Source organism: Prinia subflava, chromosome 21 (assembly GCF_021018805.1).
Source record: "Prinia subflava isolate CZ2003 ecotype Zambia chromosome 21, Cam_Psub_1.2, whole genome shotgun sequence".
NCBI lineage: Eukaryota > Metazoa > Chordata > Aves > Passeriformes > Cisticolidae > Prinia > Prinia subflava.
In genome coordinates, this window is record NC_086267.1 from 5,458,051 (window position 1) to 5,474,744 (window position 16,694).

General features: G+C 41.3%; 1 protein-coding gene across 1 annotated transcript in view; it reads right to left on the bottom strand.

The window, feature by feature from the left end:
• The window catches only part of PRKCZ (protein kinase C zeta), a 40,423-nt gene extending 23,989 nt beyond the window's left edge, over positions 1-16,434 (bottom strand). Inside the window, exons 1-5 of the mRNA XM_063417258.1 lie at positions 16,132-16,434; positions 15,196-15,391; positions 11,470-11,591; positions 9,578-9,667; positions 9,091-9,141 (exon numbers count right to left, since the gene is read on the bottom strand). Of these exons, the coding sequence (XP_063273328.1) occupies positions 9,091-9,141; positions 9,578-9,667; positions 11,470-11,591; positions 15,196-15,266 (334 nt within the window). The 5' untranslated portion in view covers positions 15,267-15,391; positions 16,132-16,434. The remainder of the gene's footprint in view (positions 1-9,090; positions 9,142-9,577; positions 9,668-11,469; positions 11,592-15,195; positions 15,392-16,131) is intronic.
• Positions 16,435-16,694: the final 260 nt, after the last annotated feature.

Genomic DNA, 16,694 nt, shown 5'->3' on the forward strand with positions numbered 1-16,694 from the left:
TACAAGGGAGAAATTGATACTGGCATTTCAGATAGACTGGACTTGATAAAGAAATTACATATAAAGGTAGAAGACATTTTTGGGGACACTAAATTCCAAAGTAGACTTTGATAGGACATTGCTTGCCATCTGTTATTTAACTTCCTACAAATAGTTACATTGAAACAATTTACATGCTTCAGAAAGCAATTTGAAGACATACATTGGGTGTTAACTGGGCCTTCTTTTTATTATGAATAAGCTGCTATGTACAATTGAAGATGGAAAATGAAAAGAGTATCCTTAACAATATGGAGGTATTAAGTGCTTTGACCTCTTGCAGTTATTGCAAAATATTAAATGGCCAGAAGATAGCTTTTTTAAATTTAATTTAAGGCTGATTAGCACTTGGGAAACCACCTCTCCATCCTTCTCCAACAGACACTAAAATTAACTACAAAGTCAGATCAACCTCTGTGAAGAAAAAGCACAGTTAGGACAGCAACAATGACCAAGGAAGTGTAGGATCAGTGGAGAACAAGGAAACAAATGTCCCACAGAGCAGCAGCAGCATTTACCCAGCATTTCTGGGTGAACATCCTTCCCCACTGCTTTAGGAGGGGCAGTTTAGTCCATGTGGTGGTGTGTGAAATTTAGTTTATTAAGTTTGTTATATGTTCCTTTGTTCCCTCCTCATCCACGCGTACCCCTGAGGCAAGTGATGTAACTGTCAGTTTTCTGTCCATCAGAAAGCCCGCGAGTTTTGTATTTCTCCCTCTCCCCTGGTTGGCAAAAATTGAACATTGTCCCCCCTGCACTGCACAGACCCCCAGCTCTCCCTCGTGCCGGAGCTCTTGGATGCTCCCCTTCACACCCTGCTGCTAAAATGGCTCCGTGGCACTGCAGGGTGACAAAGTCACACCTCCAAAGGCAATGCCACAAACACAACAGCGCTAACAACTCACATGGAGCAAGTGTCTGACTCACAAGCCTGTGATTTTATGTGCAATTTATCAGCTGTATGTGAAAATAACAAAATAGACCAAGTGTTACTCAAGAAATCGTCACTTAGTCCAGGCTGGCTGCTGTCCCAGCAGTGACCATGTCCTGGTTCTGAGCATCCCTGGGCACACCAGTGACCACAACCTGCTGATGTCCCTCCCTCCCCGGCCTCTCGTGCTGACACTTCTGCTGTTTGCAAGGCTCTCCCAGACACAGAATAAAATGCTGCTCTAATTTGAAAGAATGTTATGAAAAGAGCCAGAGACAACTGGTGGTGGATCCATGCTTCTGAAGGTGATCAACATTTTTGTTTAGGAAAGAAAAAAAGTTCATTATTTTCCCTTCCCTAACTGGGCCCTCAAAGCAATTTTCAATTCACACCCTTTGATGATGTGCACTTGGCTCCTCTGGCTACAGAGTCAGTGGTCACACAAACCCCAAAGCCAAACTTGCATTGCATGGTTAATAGTAAGTCCAAAGGCTTCATTTGATAATTGCATCATTAATTCTCCCAAAATAAAAATCGCTTTCATTAAAAGATTTACTACAATGAAAAGCGAGTTTAATGTTCTATTAGCATCATTTAGGAGCTGCATTAAAATGTTTGATCAAGCTGAAAGAGTACTGAGCCAGTACTTATTTAAATTATTTAATTCTTTAATTTAGCTAAATTAGGATTGAAGTACAGCAAAATGAAGTTCTGAACATTCAAGCAATCTGTAGCATCTGCACTCACTTTCAGGCCACTGTTTTGTTCTTAAACAAATCTCTGTATCTTAGTACATCCATGAAGCAAAACTTTCTGTTATAAATAAAAGCCAGGTAACAGAAATTCTCTTTTACACATGCTGGAATCCCTGAAGAAAGAAACCAAAACAGTGAGGAGCAACCTAATGAAGTTTGCTGCAGGAATTTGGTTCTGCTGTGTCTCATCAGCAGCCTGCATGATTTAAGACTTGCTGGGAGTCTTACCCTAGACCTGACATTTTCAAGAAAATTTTCATCCTTTGAGCACATGAATTACTGAAAGGGGGAAGACATCCAGTTCTTGTGACTGAGACAGCAATCAGGGGAAAGTGAATCCACATTGTTAGAGTGTCATCAGTTAAAACTTGCTCAGATCTAGTTTTCACCTAGTCTTACTTTTTTATCTTAAAAAGCCAATTCTGACATGTCTATTGAAAAAGTCAAAGGAACAACAAAAAGCTAACCAGTGACAAATCCCTGAGAAAACATTTTAGAAGGTTTTGTTCTAACAGTCCCCTTTTCTCAGCTTCTTGTCCTTTAGAAAACATTTAACTAATTTATCTTATCCTATGTCAAATATGATTTTTAAATTCATTTTAGCATATTTGATCAAAGGTCTTTTTCTAAGTTGAAGTCCTAGTCTTGTCTCCTAATATGGAAACATTCCACTGGTTGTGGCCTGTCCCATACCCACATTTCCCCTCATTTCAGAGTTACCTGGACAATTCTACAATTGCAAAGTGCTACTGACCATGAAGCTGATCATCACAGAACTACCAAAAGTTTTCAGAACATGTGCTTGCAATGAAATTGAAATTAAAATTAAGTCACTTTTTATCAGAGTTGACAAAGTAAAGAACAGGGAGTCTTGTGCCAGTGACAGGGCACCTGCACTGCTTTACTGAAGAGCACTAGATGAGAACCTAAATTATTGGAAGAAGCATAGGATAGCATTATTATTAGTAGCGATAATTTATTGTAAAAATAAAGGCCATACTAAAATCCTGGAGTACTGCCTTCAAACAGTTTCTGGTTTCCCTTTAAACATATCCCCAGCTAACAATTCAAGGACAAGCCCTAACAGATGCAGAAGGAACAGCAATGGAACTGGAGTTACAAATGAGGCACTTTGTGGTCAGTATTGAGCAGATCAGTTTTTCCTTTTTCCACTCCCCAAGGCAGCTCCTTCCCCGTGTGGTTTCAGGCTGAACTGCACAGTCTGCTCACCCTGTTCACCCTGACAGCGATCAGGGCTCTCCTGAGCCTCTCCTGGGAGCCCCCCTGCCAGCAAGCCTCAAGTTTGCTGCTTTTTCTTTATTTACCACCAAGACTTGTGCTACTGCAGGCCCTCAGAGGCTACAGCTGCTCTCAGAGCCTCTCAGGGTTTGCTCCTGCTGCTCTCCACTCCAAATGAGCAGCTCCTGGAATCTCACACACAATCTGGTTTCTCACAGCAACACCAAAATCCAGATCAATGTACAAGAGCCCACACCCCTGCTCTGCAGGCCTCTGCTGGGAACTCTGGGGCTCGGTTCAACATAAAAAACATAACTTGCATAGAACAACTAATTTCCAAAAGTGTTACACAGAACCCATAATAATAATAAAGAATTAATCTTGGCATTATAAATGAGGAGGTTACATATTAAACAGCTCTTCCAAGCTGCTGAAACACACAGGCCTAACTCAGGTTTAGCAGGCCACAAACACTCACTAATTCCAGCAAAACCAAAAAGCTTCATCACCTCCTTGCCCATTTAGTTACTCAAGTGCCTGAATATCAAGAGTGGATTTACCAACTTATAAGAAGATATGAGACATAACACAGGGAGAAGAACTAGAATTACATCAAAGAGAAGCTTTCTGAAACCAGGTGACATCCTTTCTGCATTTAATATACTACACTCTGAGTAACAGCTAGGAGAGGGGAAGTGGAATAAAGGAAAAAGAACACAGATTATTTGCTATGACACCTTAAAAACCAGCCCATGCATTCCTTAGTCCATTGTAGTTTTAGTCTATAGTTTATAAATTGGAATACAAACATCTGCTAAGACACCCAGTACCATTAATTAAGGGCAGATCTCAAATCCTACAGTCAGACTTGTGCTTTATATTTTATGCCTGAATTCTAAAAAGAGAGATCCAGCCCTTTATTCTTCATTGGATGTTTCACAGCTAAGAAAAGTGTTGACATTATTTAGAATTAAAAATCACGAAATAGACAAACCAGACCTTTAACTACAATTCTGCTCTCAGTAACTTATGCTGCCTCACAATCTGTCTCTTTTTCAAATATGTCACATACGACACAAACGTGGTGCAGTTAAGACAGAGGAAGAGATTTCAGGTATTCTTGAGAAACTATGACACAGCTATTTTCAAATCCTAAGCAAAAATATCTTACATTAAAATAGTACAGTCCCTCCCTCCCCCCCAGTTCAATTACTAAAATCCAGGAGAGGGTTACTAGCAGTTTCAAAATTGCCTAATTATCCAGTGCAATCCAATCTACATCTTCAGAACAGTCTCTATGGTGGCAATAGTTCTTTTCTTCATTGGGGGATTAAATTGGTTCACGTGCTCTGAATAACCTAATCACTGCTGCCAATACAGTAACAAATGAAGGGAAAAACCTGCCTTATGAGCTACAAAAATATTTACAGGCCACACTACTCCAGCAAGAAGCCTTTTAAAGCTATTTCAGAGTATCAGGCAGGACATAAGGCAAAATCAAACATCTATACCTAAAACAAAAAGCCCACAACAATAATTAGGTTACTAAGATACCTTTACTCGAGCCTATGATGAAATTTTCAAGAAAAATGGCTTGGGGGGAAAATGAAGTCCAAACACCTAATGCTAAAATACTGAGCAGATAAACAAAGAGCACAGGAGACATGCACAACACAGTGTAATCATTACCAAAAAAAAAAAAAAGCAGCAAAATCAGACACAAAAATTAAATAAAAACTATCACACTAATATCATAAACATTAAAAACATATTCATTCTTTTCTGTGAATTAATTTAAAGGTTTCCTAGTCTGCATTCTTCTATGTAATGAAGACAACAGCAAAACAACCCTAAAATTTGCTGGCACTAGCTATCCAAGCCCAAGATGAATTTTAATATTAAATACACAGATCTATTTGTTAAGCAGAAGTGAACTAGCACAGCTCGTTCTGACAATATTAGAAACTAAGTAACCGTTATTTCAAAACAAGTATTTCACAATTACAAACAGCCATCTATGACAATCCACTAAGCAGAATTCAACAAAAAGGCCTCAGAAAATGATGCTCCTAAATGGTAGCCTTTACATCAGCAATCCTACAATAAACAGGCCCTGAGCACATACCGTCAGGGTTTTTGGGATACATTTCTTTCATTAATCTCCAATATTAGCAGCAGCAGCATCACTCACTCTTCCGTTCCTTTCCTCCTAAAATACATTCCCCAGGAGTCCTTTCAACGCAATTTTATCAGCATTTCCAGGTCTCTCAGCCACATCCCTACGCACAGAGGCAGCAGGAATCTCTGCATTTGTAACAATCCATGGCTGCAAAGGAGGGTGGCAGGCACAGCGACTGTACCATAACCAAAATGCTGAGTTCTCTCCTGCAGCACACGTACACACAGCCCGCGTCAGTGCCCGCCGCTCACAACAGCAACCACAACCATGACACAAAATCTACAGAAAAAGCATGCATTACTCACTGGGTTTTATTCTTTAGCCTCTTCAGCATGTAATTCTTTACAATGTAGTAGGTATGAAATGAAACATTTTCCCTTTATTCCACGGATGCCGCTGTGTGAATACCATTAGACACCAAGGACAATAGGCAGGATCAGCTCGAACATTAAGAGCAAATATTTAATGGAAGACTGGTTACCCCCGTCTCTCCCTTTCACATCTCTGCCTCATGTATCCAGGCACGGGTGGTACTGGCTCCCTTGAGAGGCTGTAGCTAGCAGCTGAGGCACAACTAAAACATGGCATGGATGTCAAGGAGCTGATGTCACCCAAACAAGTATTTCTCTGATAAACCCGGCAATTCCGTTCGGGAAGCGCTACAAATCGATGGGGATTGTTGAGCTGGACGTGCTGTGTTACACAATGCACTGCAGCACCAAGAGTGATAAATCAGATCAAGATCTGTCAGGGTAAATAAGCTGAGACTCCAATAACTAAGTTATAAAGCTGCCAATCAGCTGCTGGGATGCACACACGCTGTCAGAGCGCTGGCACCTCGGGGCACAGGAGAGAACACACCAAACGCCTCTGGAACAACCTCGTTTATTCAATTCTGAAAGAACAGCTCATCTACTGAAAAAGTAAAAGTGAAATGCAACACTGGTCTAAAAGTCTGCCATCTTTAACTGATCAAGCACCCAAGGCTGCAGTCCAGCAGACACTGGGAACGCCCGGGGGAGGTCACACTGAGTGTCTGGGAAGGGACGGGAGATGGCTCAGCCACTGTCACCTGTCACAGCACTGCCAGCCGAGGGAAAGGGGCTGCTGGAACCACTGCTGTGCACTCACTCTGGGAGCTGGGGCTGCCTCCAGCACAGAGCACAGAAATTGGGGAGCAGAGGAGCCCAGAAATTGGGGAGCAGAGGAGCCCAGAAATTGGGGAGCAGAGGAGCCCAGAAATTGGGGAGCAGAGGAGCCCAGAAATTGGGGAGCAGAGGAGCCCAGAAATTGGGGAGCAGAGGAGCCCAGAAATTGGGGAGCAGAGGAGCCCAGAAATTGGGGAGCAGAGGAGCCCAGAAATTGGGGAGCAGAGGAGCCCAGAAATTGGGGAGCAGAGGAGCCCAGAAATTGGGGAGCAGAGGAGCCCAGAAATTGGGGAGCAGAGGAGCCCAGAAATTGGGGAGCAGAGGAGCCCAGAAATTGGGGAGCAGAGGGGCACAGAGACCATACAAGTGCAGGTGCTGGAGACTGCAAACCCTGTCTCACACACAGCACCACAGCGATGTATGAACAAAGGTTCTTCCAGCACCAAAGAAATAACTTTCCTTAAGTCATGCAAATGGAACCGAAATATCAGTCGTGGTTTATTTCATTCATGGATTACAGGCTTTTATTTCGAGCTTTTCTGGCTGGTACAATCTCAAAACCATATCAGTTTAACAAAGGTGAGGACAGGTAGCAATTCTTATCATTAAATTTCAACATAAATGCAAGCCCTCCAGTCTGTATTCCTGCACTCTTCTTCCAAAGGATTATTGTTCTGAAGGAGCTGGAAAGAAAAACCCTACAATCCTACAGAAATACAAATTTGCACTTCAGAAGAGTACAAACTACTAGAAAGAGCCACTCCATGACCTAACACAGACACATCTGAGCAACAGATTGGAAATAAAATTATTTCACAATTGAATGGTTTTATTTAAAAACGCCATTTCAAACTGTCTGTAGTTCTGTAACAAACCAGCAATCCACACTTAGAACTTCCAATTTAAGTAGGAGCTCATTTTGGATAGACCAACTACTTCACTGTTTATTTGTCTCTGGAAAAAACCTGAGGCAAACTCATAAGCTCCTTTAAAGTGCAAACATGATGCTCCAGAAAACACATATATATATTACATAATATTCCCACTTTTAAAAGGATTTCCTATGAACATAACTACAGCAATAAAGACACAAAATAAGAATTGAAAACACGATGAATATTTTTTGAGGCAAGGACTATTTCAGTCCTGACAAAACAAACATTTCCTTAAATAAACTGTATCACCAGTAACACCTCCATACAGTCCAAGTGTAATGGAGATGTTTATTGTGGGCCTTTGGCTAACAAGCAATTTTCATGAATGTATTGGTCTATGCTAAATTATAGTTTAAATACAGTAGCTCTGTTGCAAAAAAAATAGTTATACCTAGGCCACAAGGCCCAATTTCCATGCAGGCCCCATAGATGCAAAGAGGTAAAATGCATCAAATTAATCCTTGAAACCATGAGAAACCTGAGCAGAGATCCCTTATCAAGCACATGCAGCTGAAGAGGCTTTTTACACACTCTGAGTGTGATTGAACGTGACCTGTAAAACCATACAGGGAGAAATACCCTACAGACACAATAACCAGGTCAGCTGAGCCACACTCAGCTGTGCTCTCTGCACTTCATCTCCTGGCTGGAGAGAACTAAAACTTCTAACAAATTAACACAAAAAACTTTCCTATTACAATATCTACACCTTTAATGAGTTCATTAAATTAGGTGTCTCAGGGATAATTTCTTTACTCTTCTAATCATAGTAGAAGAGTCTTTATCTGTTGTCCCTGTTTGGTAAATTAGAGAAATTAATGTTGCAAATTAACTTTCTTTTTTTCCTTTCTAAAAGATAATTTTAATAACCTAGTTGACATGAAAACTTACCTGGTTTTACCTGCTTACAGCCAACCTTTCATCTACTGTAGTTTCAATGTAGAAAATAATATTTGAACTCTAATTTTTTGGTATTTGTTTCACCTCTCTCCATCATCACAGAAGTTCTCAATAGAGCAATTATTAGCATATTAGCATTATTTCTCTGATTAAAAATAGTATTCACAACTATTACCACTGCACTACTCATCTTTAGCCAGTCTGTCAGTGTAAATCCTGATCACCCAAGTACTTTTCTCCAAGTATGCATTACTTGCTCTTATCAGCAATTAATTTTATCTCCTCTTATATGTCTCAAAGAGAAGAGCAAAGGTCCTTCAAATTCTTCAGCCAGCTTTTCTTTATACTCCTGTGAGCATCTGGTACCTTTGGCACTCAATTATTCCCACTTCCTTTCCTTAACATTTACCAAGATATGAATAAAGTCCTGATGCCATCCCTCTGTAATGAGAGCTGACTGTACAGCTATTTAATCCTTTTATCCCTGTGCAGTTCAGGCTATTGAAATCCAGGTAAACCATATCAATTATGTGTCTTTCCTCTGGAGGTTTATCTACCTCTCACAGAATTATTTTGATAGATATTAATAACTTTTTTATTAAAATGGCTCTATCTCCCTCTTCAGTACATAATTTCCCTGAAAGTTAAAAACCAAAAGAAAACAGGAAAAAAAAAAGCAAAGGCCTACATTCAAATAGGTATCTAAAAAATCCTGTTGTCTCTTCCTCCAAATGTATCAACTACAAAAACCAGCATTAATACTCACAAACACTAAAACACTGCTTCAACACTGATTTATGCAATTCCTCTGTTGACAAAATGTAAAATACTTTACATTCTTTTAAGAAAAAACAAAACAGATACACACGTATGTAGCACTAGACTCTGAAAATATTTTAATATATTTCTTTTCTGTGTAACCAAAAAAAAATTAGCTAGAATTTGATAACATCTTAGTACTCACGATCTTCTCCTGGACAAGGCATGCCGGGTTTCTCTGGAGTACTTGGGAAAACTAAAACAAAAACATTAGATATTTAAGGTAAAAGATCCTCACTAGTACTTTTTCCTTGTTTCTTGAATACATTTACACACAGACAGTTTTTGGAAGCTTTTAAATAATTCTACATGAGAAATGATGCAATCAAAATTTGGTTCCAGACCGGCAGGAGGCTATACTGGAGTAAAGCATGAACAAATCTCTGTGGTGCTGGGCTCAAAGCCTCCTGCACAGTTTCAGCTTTGAGCTCCAGCTCCTTCCTCAGCAGGGCTGGGATTGTCAGACACACAGGGGTTCCCGAGCGGGCCACGCGCCCGGGGGCTCCGAGCCGGCCACGCGCCCGGGGGCTCCGAGCCGGCCACGCGCCCGGGGGGCTCCGAGCCGGCCACGCGCCCGGGGGGCTCCGAGCCGGCCACGCGCGCCCGGGGGGCTCCGAGCGTGCAATACTTGCCGTGAATGATCAGCCCCTGGTCTCTGTTCTGGCAGTACAAACGGAACGCTTCCTCCAGCTCCATCTGAGATGAGATGGTACAAGGGTCACCTAACAAAAACAGCAACAGGCAAATTTACCACTGAAGTTATTAAAAAGTGTATCAGCTTCAAGTATTGCCTTTCTTTCAATCACTTGATATTAAGCTGGCATTTTGATCAAAGTCAAAATTTCTAATAAAATTCTAATTTTTTCAAAATTGAGTAGACAGAACTATCCTATAGGATAACAAAAAAATAAAAGTAAACAGATATGCCTAAAGACCCTCCCCATTTTCTTGTTGTCTGCTTGCTTGTCACATTATCAGCATTACCTTGGGAGGGTTATTTTTGTTAAAACTGGGTAATTAATCCATAAATCCACTTAACCAGACACACGTAAAGTACAGTACAGTACGTCACAATGCACTGAGAGCAGGCAAAGGAGCAGGAGTGTCCCTCTGAAGCCCTCCCTGGCTCTTTGTGGAACAGCCTTGGGTGACAGGTGACCTTAGGATATCCAGGCCAAGTGATGACACCAGTGCTAAGCCACATATTAAACTTTAATTTCTTATTTTTAAAAAACTGTTCTTATTTTGTAAAATGATGAATCCAGGGCCCAGCTACCTCTCTTTGAAGACCACTGCTGTTGGTGATCTATAAATGCAGCAATAATGCAACATGAAAGACAAAAGGATTATTTGTACTGCAAATCAACAATCCATATTCCTTATATGTTTATGGGATTTTATCATGAGTGAGCTATTCATAGTTCAAACCTTTTGGATCTTGTCAAAAACAAAGAAACGCTATAAAAGCCCAACAGAAAATCTATTTTCTTCATCTCTTGGTAGGTCTTGTTTATTCATTAAGCCATCGGCAATTGTTTGCTTTTAGTTAGTTCAAAAAGAACATCTGTTTGTGCAATCAGTCAAATGAACTTAAATTCCAAGTGGCAATAAGTGGAAACACTGAATGCAGAAATAGGAAAACTCACAAAACCCGGGAGGATCGAGAACAGCCAACACAACAGATTGGCTGAAACTCAACAACTCAGACCCAGGAATCACAAAAAGGTTGTACAGGTATGCATTTAACCAAGACTAGAGGAAAATACTTACTACAACACAGACTAAATAGATTTGTTTTAATTTAAGTAAGCTTCAAAAAGCCAGTGTAACAGAGAGAAACTCTTAACAGGAGTCATGTGTTAGAATCCTCCAACTCAAAACTCAGGGGGTTTCTTCTTCCCTGCAATAATCATCCTTTATTAGCAGGCATGCAGTTCAACCAGCTAAGCACAGTGTAATTATCTTCCCTGTCCTTCTGATCAGGTTACTTTTTATTACACCACCATTAAACTGAGGGTGGTACAGTTGCCTCTGTCCTTCCTGGTCTTCAAAAGATAAAGAGTAAAATTTAGAAGTGTTAATTCTACTCTTTGGTATCTCAAAAAGGGCTGAGTTGTCTTTGACTACAGGCTACCTCCTTCCAAGGTCAGTACTTTGAAATTCCATTCACTCAAACACCATCAGCTAAGAGAGCTATTAAAATAACCAAAACACACCATTATAACTATTAGCCAAACCAGTTTGGTATTTTCCACCTTTCTGTATTCAGTTCTAGTTCTGCAGGCCCTGGCTTTAACAAGGTGCCACTGTAAAAGTGAATTCAGGTGCTACTGCAATCACCCCTGATGTGTTGAGCCTCATTTCTCCAAGCTTCCTGCTCTGTGACAGGTTTCTGTAGTTAAGTATTTAGAAAACAAAACCAACTCCACAGTATGATATTTATTTATACAAATTCCTCAATGCCCCCTCTCTGTACCCCAGTGAAACACAAACCCTGAGAAGTGTTTCAATCTCAGTGCAATACCTTCATCATCGATCCACTTGAGGGTAATGGGCTGTTCCTGCTGCAAGTTACACATCTCGTGCACTTCATCACAGAGCTCAGCGTAGCTCATTGAGGCGTCCAGGTTGGTTATCAGGATGTCCCTGCAGAAAATGGAAATATCAGTTTTTATCAGAAAATACCTGCATATTCCACTGATGGACACCAAGCTGCAGAATCATACAGAATGAGCATTCCTCACATAACACACTCCCACTGTGCCAGCAGGATCACACCTCACAGTGCTTAACTTAAAATACTTCAGCATGGAGGAAATAAATGTGTTAATTACCCCTCTTTAATGCATGTTTACTCGCGTGAGCCAAGCTCCCTTATTATAATTGTCAGCGTTTGAAGTGTTGTTAAAAAGCAAACCAGAAGCTTTCGTAATATTTCTTTTTAATCCAGGTGCTCCTTCCATCAGGAGATAAATAAAATCTCAATTATTGTAAAATCCTTTTAAACTGCAGGCTTCTCCTCACATCCTCTATACTGTTGGAGATGAAGCTTTGACTAGGTGAGTTCTCAAAAGATGTAATTACAGAAAAATTCAGATAAAATCTTATTCTTACTCACACTCTGCTTTTATAGTGTTTAGAGAACATGAACCCAATACTGAACTCTCTATGTAAACTATACATTATCTCAGGAATTTGTGACAATAACTTTTGATATAATGGAAGTCCACAAGTCCTGTCAAAGCAGGTCAAATACTGAAGAAAGAAAAAAAAAGATTGCATGAAGCAAAATCTGATGATACAAACAAGACTTTCAACTATTTTTGAAAATTTTTCAAATAACAGATTCTGGGAAATCAATTAATAAGTGCAAAAAGAAACAGGAGATGAACTTAAATCATTTCACTGCCTTCAAAGCCTTCCAGGGGACAATTAGGAAACTGTTTTGTAGTTAATGGCTAATGGCATGTGCATATTTAATACAGCAAATATATCAGAAGTTGTCCACCATGACTGAGACAATTTTCTTATTTCCATACTGTGTGACAAGTCATTTTAGAAAAAATGTTATACAACATATTCTGTCTCCTTATGTCTTTCAGCAAGCAGTTGAACAGTACTACACTGAAATAAGAAACTTAAACTCCACAACTTACATTTTAAATGATACGCAGATTTTGCCTTTGCTGAGAAAAACTACTACAAGCAAAGCTCTAAAACAATCATCTTAAAGAACTGCACTGCTTCAAATTCAGACTAAAAGCACTGCTACCTTTTCCAGTGTATCTTTAATCTATACTTTGTAGAGCTCTCAAAGAACAGCAACTCAATAATTCTTCATAACAGCAACAACAAAAGAAATACATATGCTACCTGCCAACCTGTAAATCCATATCACCCACAACACTGAGAGCTGTCAGGTGAGGTTGAGTTTAAGAACATTTCCCTGTCACAGAAGTCATGTTTTATGCATTTATGAAAGTTAGAGACCAAACTGGTTCTCACAGCAATGTCTGAGGGCTGGTGCAATGCCTTGTCCCAACACAAGGTCATCAAAAGATGTAGCTCATTATTTAAATGGAGCTCATTATTTATTTTATTATTTATTATTTATGAGCCCCTCATGAAATGAAGCAGCTGCAGCTCTGTGGTAACCGTGGACAACCACACTTTCACAAGTATCTGCACAATACTCAAAAACTGAAAATACACTGTAAGACAACAATACTACACACTCTATAAACTCCAAATAAAGCTGGCAACTACTCAGCCTTGAATTGTTAAAATTATTATAACAAATGCCATTCTACAAGTAAATTAATGAACTTTATATCCATGATGCCCATGGTCCTTTGAGATTTATTGTATTTGATCTGAATATCTCTACAGCCACATCAGGCAATCAGGGCACAGGGAAGTGAAAACTGTTCCTTGTTTAACACTAAATAATCCTACAGGACAGCTCAAAGAAGTATTTAAAACTGGACACTACACAGTAACATGAAGAGCTAATGACCAGTAAGTTCTGTATGAGCAGTTACAGCAAGAGAAATAATTCCAGTGACAGATCCAACATGACAATTCTTAGAGCCAAGATAACACACAGCAAACCAGCCTGCACCACTGCTCTGTTCCAGTGATTTCAAGGTATAAACTAGAGAGGCAACTTGTGTAATTCTTGGTTCACTGTTGCAGTTACTTAGTTTTATTTTGTAATCTACTCTGGCAGTGATTTCTACTGTGCTATGTCAGGAACTCTGTCACGCCCAGAAACAGGAATACCTGAGATACCCGGCCTCCAGAGATCAACACTCACATGTTTTAACTTCCTCCTGCTCAGATTTCTAACAGGGATTTCAATATGGCACCTGTATTATTATTTTAATTTTAGCAGCTACTTGAACAAGTTAGTCCCTAATTCTGAAGTTTCCAGCATCAATGATTTCCTGCAGTCTGTCAAGATTGTTCTAAAGCTGAGTGCAGCACTGCAGTGGAGATACTGAGATAATCAGTTTGTGAGGCCATAATGCCAAAAAGAGCCAGTTTTACCTCACACCATTTGATCAGCAGAACAGAAACAAATTCACAGAGCTTGGAACTCTTTGTTTGTGAACTGTCTTCTACAGACTTCACAGCTAATGCAAAAGACTGAATGTAGTGTCACAGGAAAAACCACAGGAGTTTAAAACATGGTAATAATAATAATTATTTGACTTCTAGCATTGACACAATTATTCTCACCTCCCCCAGTTCTGCACAGACAAGTTCCACACACTCCTTTCACTTTATATCAACACGACCTGCCAGCAAGGCACCCCAAATTATTTACACCCAGTTCTGCTGGTGTTTGTAGTGCCTTCCCTCACAGAGCTGGGGCAGCTCTCCCATTGCATTACCAATTAACTCCATTGCTCTAGAACTCTAAATTCAGGGCCTCAAACTAGATAGCATGGATAAGTAGGTGAGTTTACAAAGAAAGCATTTTGTTTTCACTAAAATTTTTTCGTAATTACATCACATTTAATTCAAAACAGCATTTTTCTACATCATAATGTAAGAACGTGCATGTAGTAGCTACATTTACTTATTTAGCAGTGAAACATCAGAAAAGATCACTCATGTCACTTATTAAATGCCAACAAGTTCTAAAGTCTAAATACTTCCAATCAAGTTTAAGGATCTGTTTGGGCCAAATATTTAGTTCCTCAAATGCTTTAAACTCAGGCCTTGAAGGAAGACAGGAGAAACTAAAGCAAAATCATTTTACAAGGTCCTCAGAGTGGCAGCAAACCAAGTAGATTAAACACACCTGAAAATTCAAATTTCATGTTGCTGCAATAAAACCTCCCTGTTTCTACTGACAACTAAGTGAAGTCATAAAGGGCCATGACATTCTGATTATAGATAGGATAAAATGTAATAACTGCATCTGAATGCAGGAGATGGATCTAGACCTGGCTGTGACCACGAGAATCAATAATTCATCAACCCACAATAACCGTGGGTTTGTCAGTTATGCACATTTTCTCCCCTTCTGAGAGAATAAATTAATTTTTCCTCTTGATCAGCAATGCTGCAGGAGTCTGACTGGTATTTTAATAGCTCAGAAGTTTACCTGCCTGATCTGACACTAATTACAAATCCACCAAAGCCCTGGTTACTCTATCACTAGGTCAGACTACGAGCTGCTGCTCAATATGCTTCAAAAATAGACAGGTCACAACACAGACAAAAGGACACACTGACTTACCCACTGTAGTGTGTTTTTACTCTGATGAAGTCTTTGTTCAGATCAATTTTTGAGCCCATTCTGCTAGGCATGGTCTGTATTTAGCAGCTATATAAAATTATAAGTATGCAGAAATAAGTTGATTCAAGACAGATAACAGATTCTGAAGAGCTTCACATGTGAAATGTGTTTCTGCTCCAGATGATTCTCAATCCAGCTGCATAGATAAAAAACCAGAATATTGATGAATATACACACACTGCTAAATAAATGAGTTGTGTCAAATTTTAGAAACAGAAATAGCTTTACATAGAACAGCAAAAAAAAATCAAAAGGAAAATGTGTAAGACCATTGACCTGCACAGAAATAAAATAAGATTAGTTAAAAATACCCTGTACAATTTAGCTTTACAGAAATATCCCAAGCATTTGAGGATATTTTCTTAAAAATCATCCAACAGCTCCCTCCTGGCTGAAATACTCCACAGAAGTTTTTATTTATTCATGAACACAGCATCTTACTCTTTTCTCCCAAAGAATCAAGTAACTAAAAATAGTTTTTCTGTAAATAAAACACTGTAGTTAATTACTATCAGTTTCAAAAGACAAGCAACAGAAACTCCGAGGGGGAATTTAACATACCTGTATGATTGGAGCCTGACAAAACATCCTGTTTATCCCAAATTACCACCTCACACACGAATGTGTCTACCCAGACACCTCCCTAACCCCTCTGTCCGAGCAAGCCGGGCCACGAGTACCGGGGGAGCGGAGACCCCTGAGCTCTCGACCCGACCCTCCCGGGGGGCTCAGGGGAACACGCGGCCCCTCCCGGGGTCTCCCCTCAGTCCCGGCCTGCGGGAGCGGCACCTTCGCTCGGGACGAGGCGGCGCCGGCGCTGCTCCGGACGGAGCGGGCTCTGCCCGGCCTCCCCACCGGGACCGTCCGGACTCCTACCTGCTCCGAGCGCGGCAGTCCCGCCCCACACAGCGGGGCCCCGCGGCGAGCAGGGGCCGCTCCCTGACCCGTGCTCGGCTACACCTCCGCGGCCTCAAGTTGCTCAAAGTCCCGCAAGGAAGTTTCGAAGCGGACTTTGCCTCGCTGGCGGCGGCGCCCCGGCGGGGAGCAGCGGCGGCGGCGGCCGGCAGAGGAGCCGCGGTGTCCCTCGGGTGTCCCCTCAAGTCCCGCCCCAGGTACCCCCAGCGCCCCTCAGCCGCTGCCCCGACTCAGAGCCCCGCGCCCGCGGCAACATGGCGGCCTGAGGGCGGGAGGCGCAGCCAATGGGGAGCCAATCCCCGCCCGGGGCCCGCCCCCCCGCCGCCAATCGCAGCGCGGGAACCGTTACCTGGGGAGCCGGAGCGTCCCGGCCAACCAGAGCGGGCGGGGGGGCGGCGGGGAACACCTGCAGCCAATGGGAGCGCGGCGCTGCGGGGAGCGGCTGAGGGAGCGGGGGGGGACAGGTGTGAGGGGACAGCGCTGAGGGGACAGCGCTGAGGGGACAGGTGTGAGGGGACAGCGCT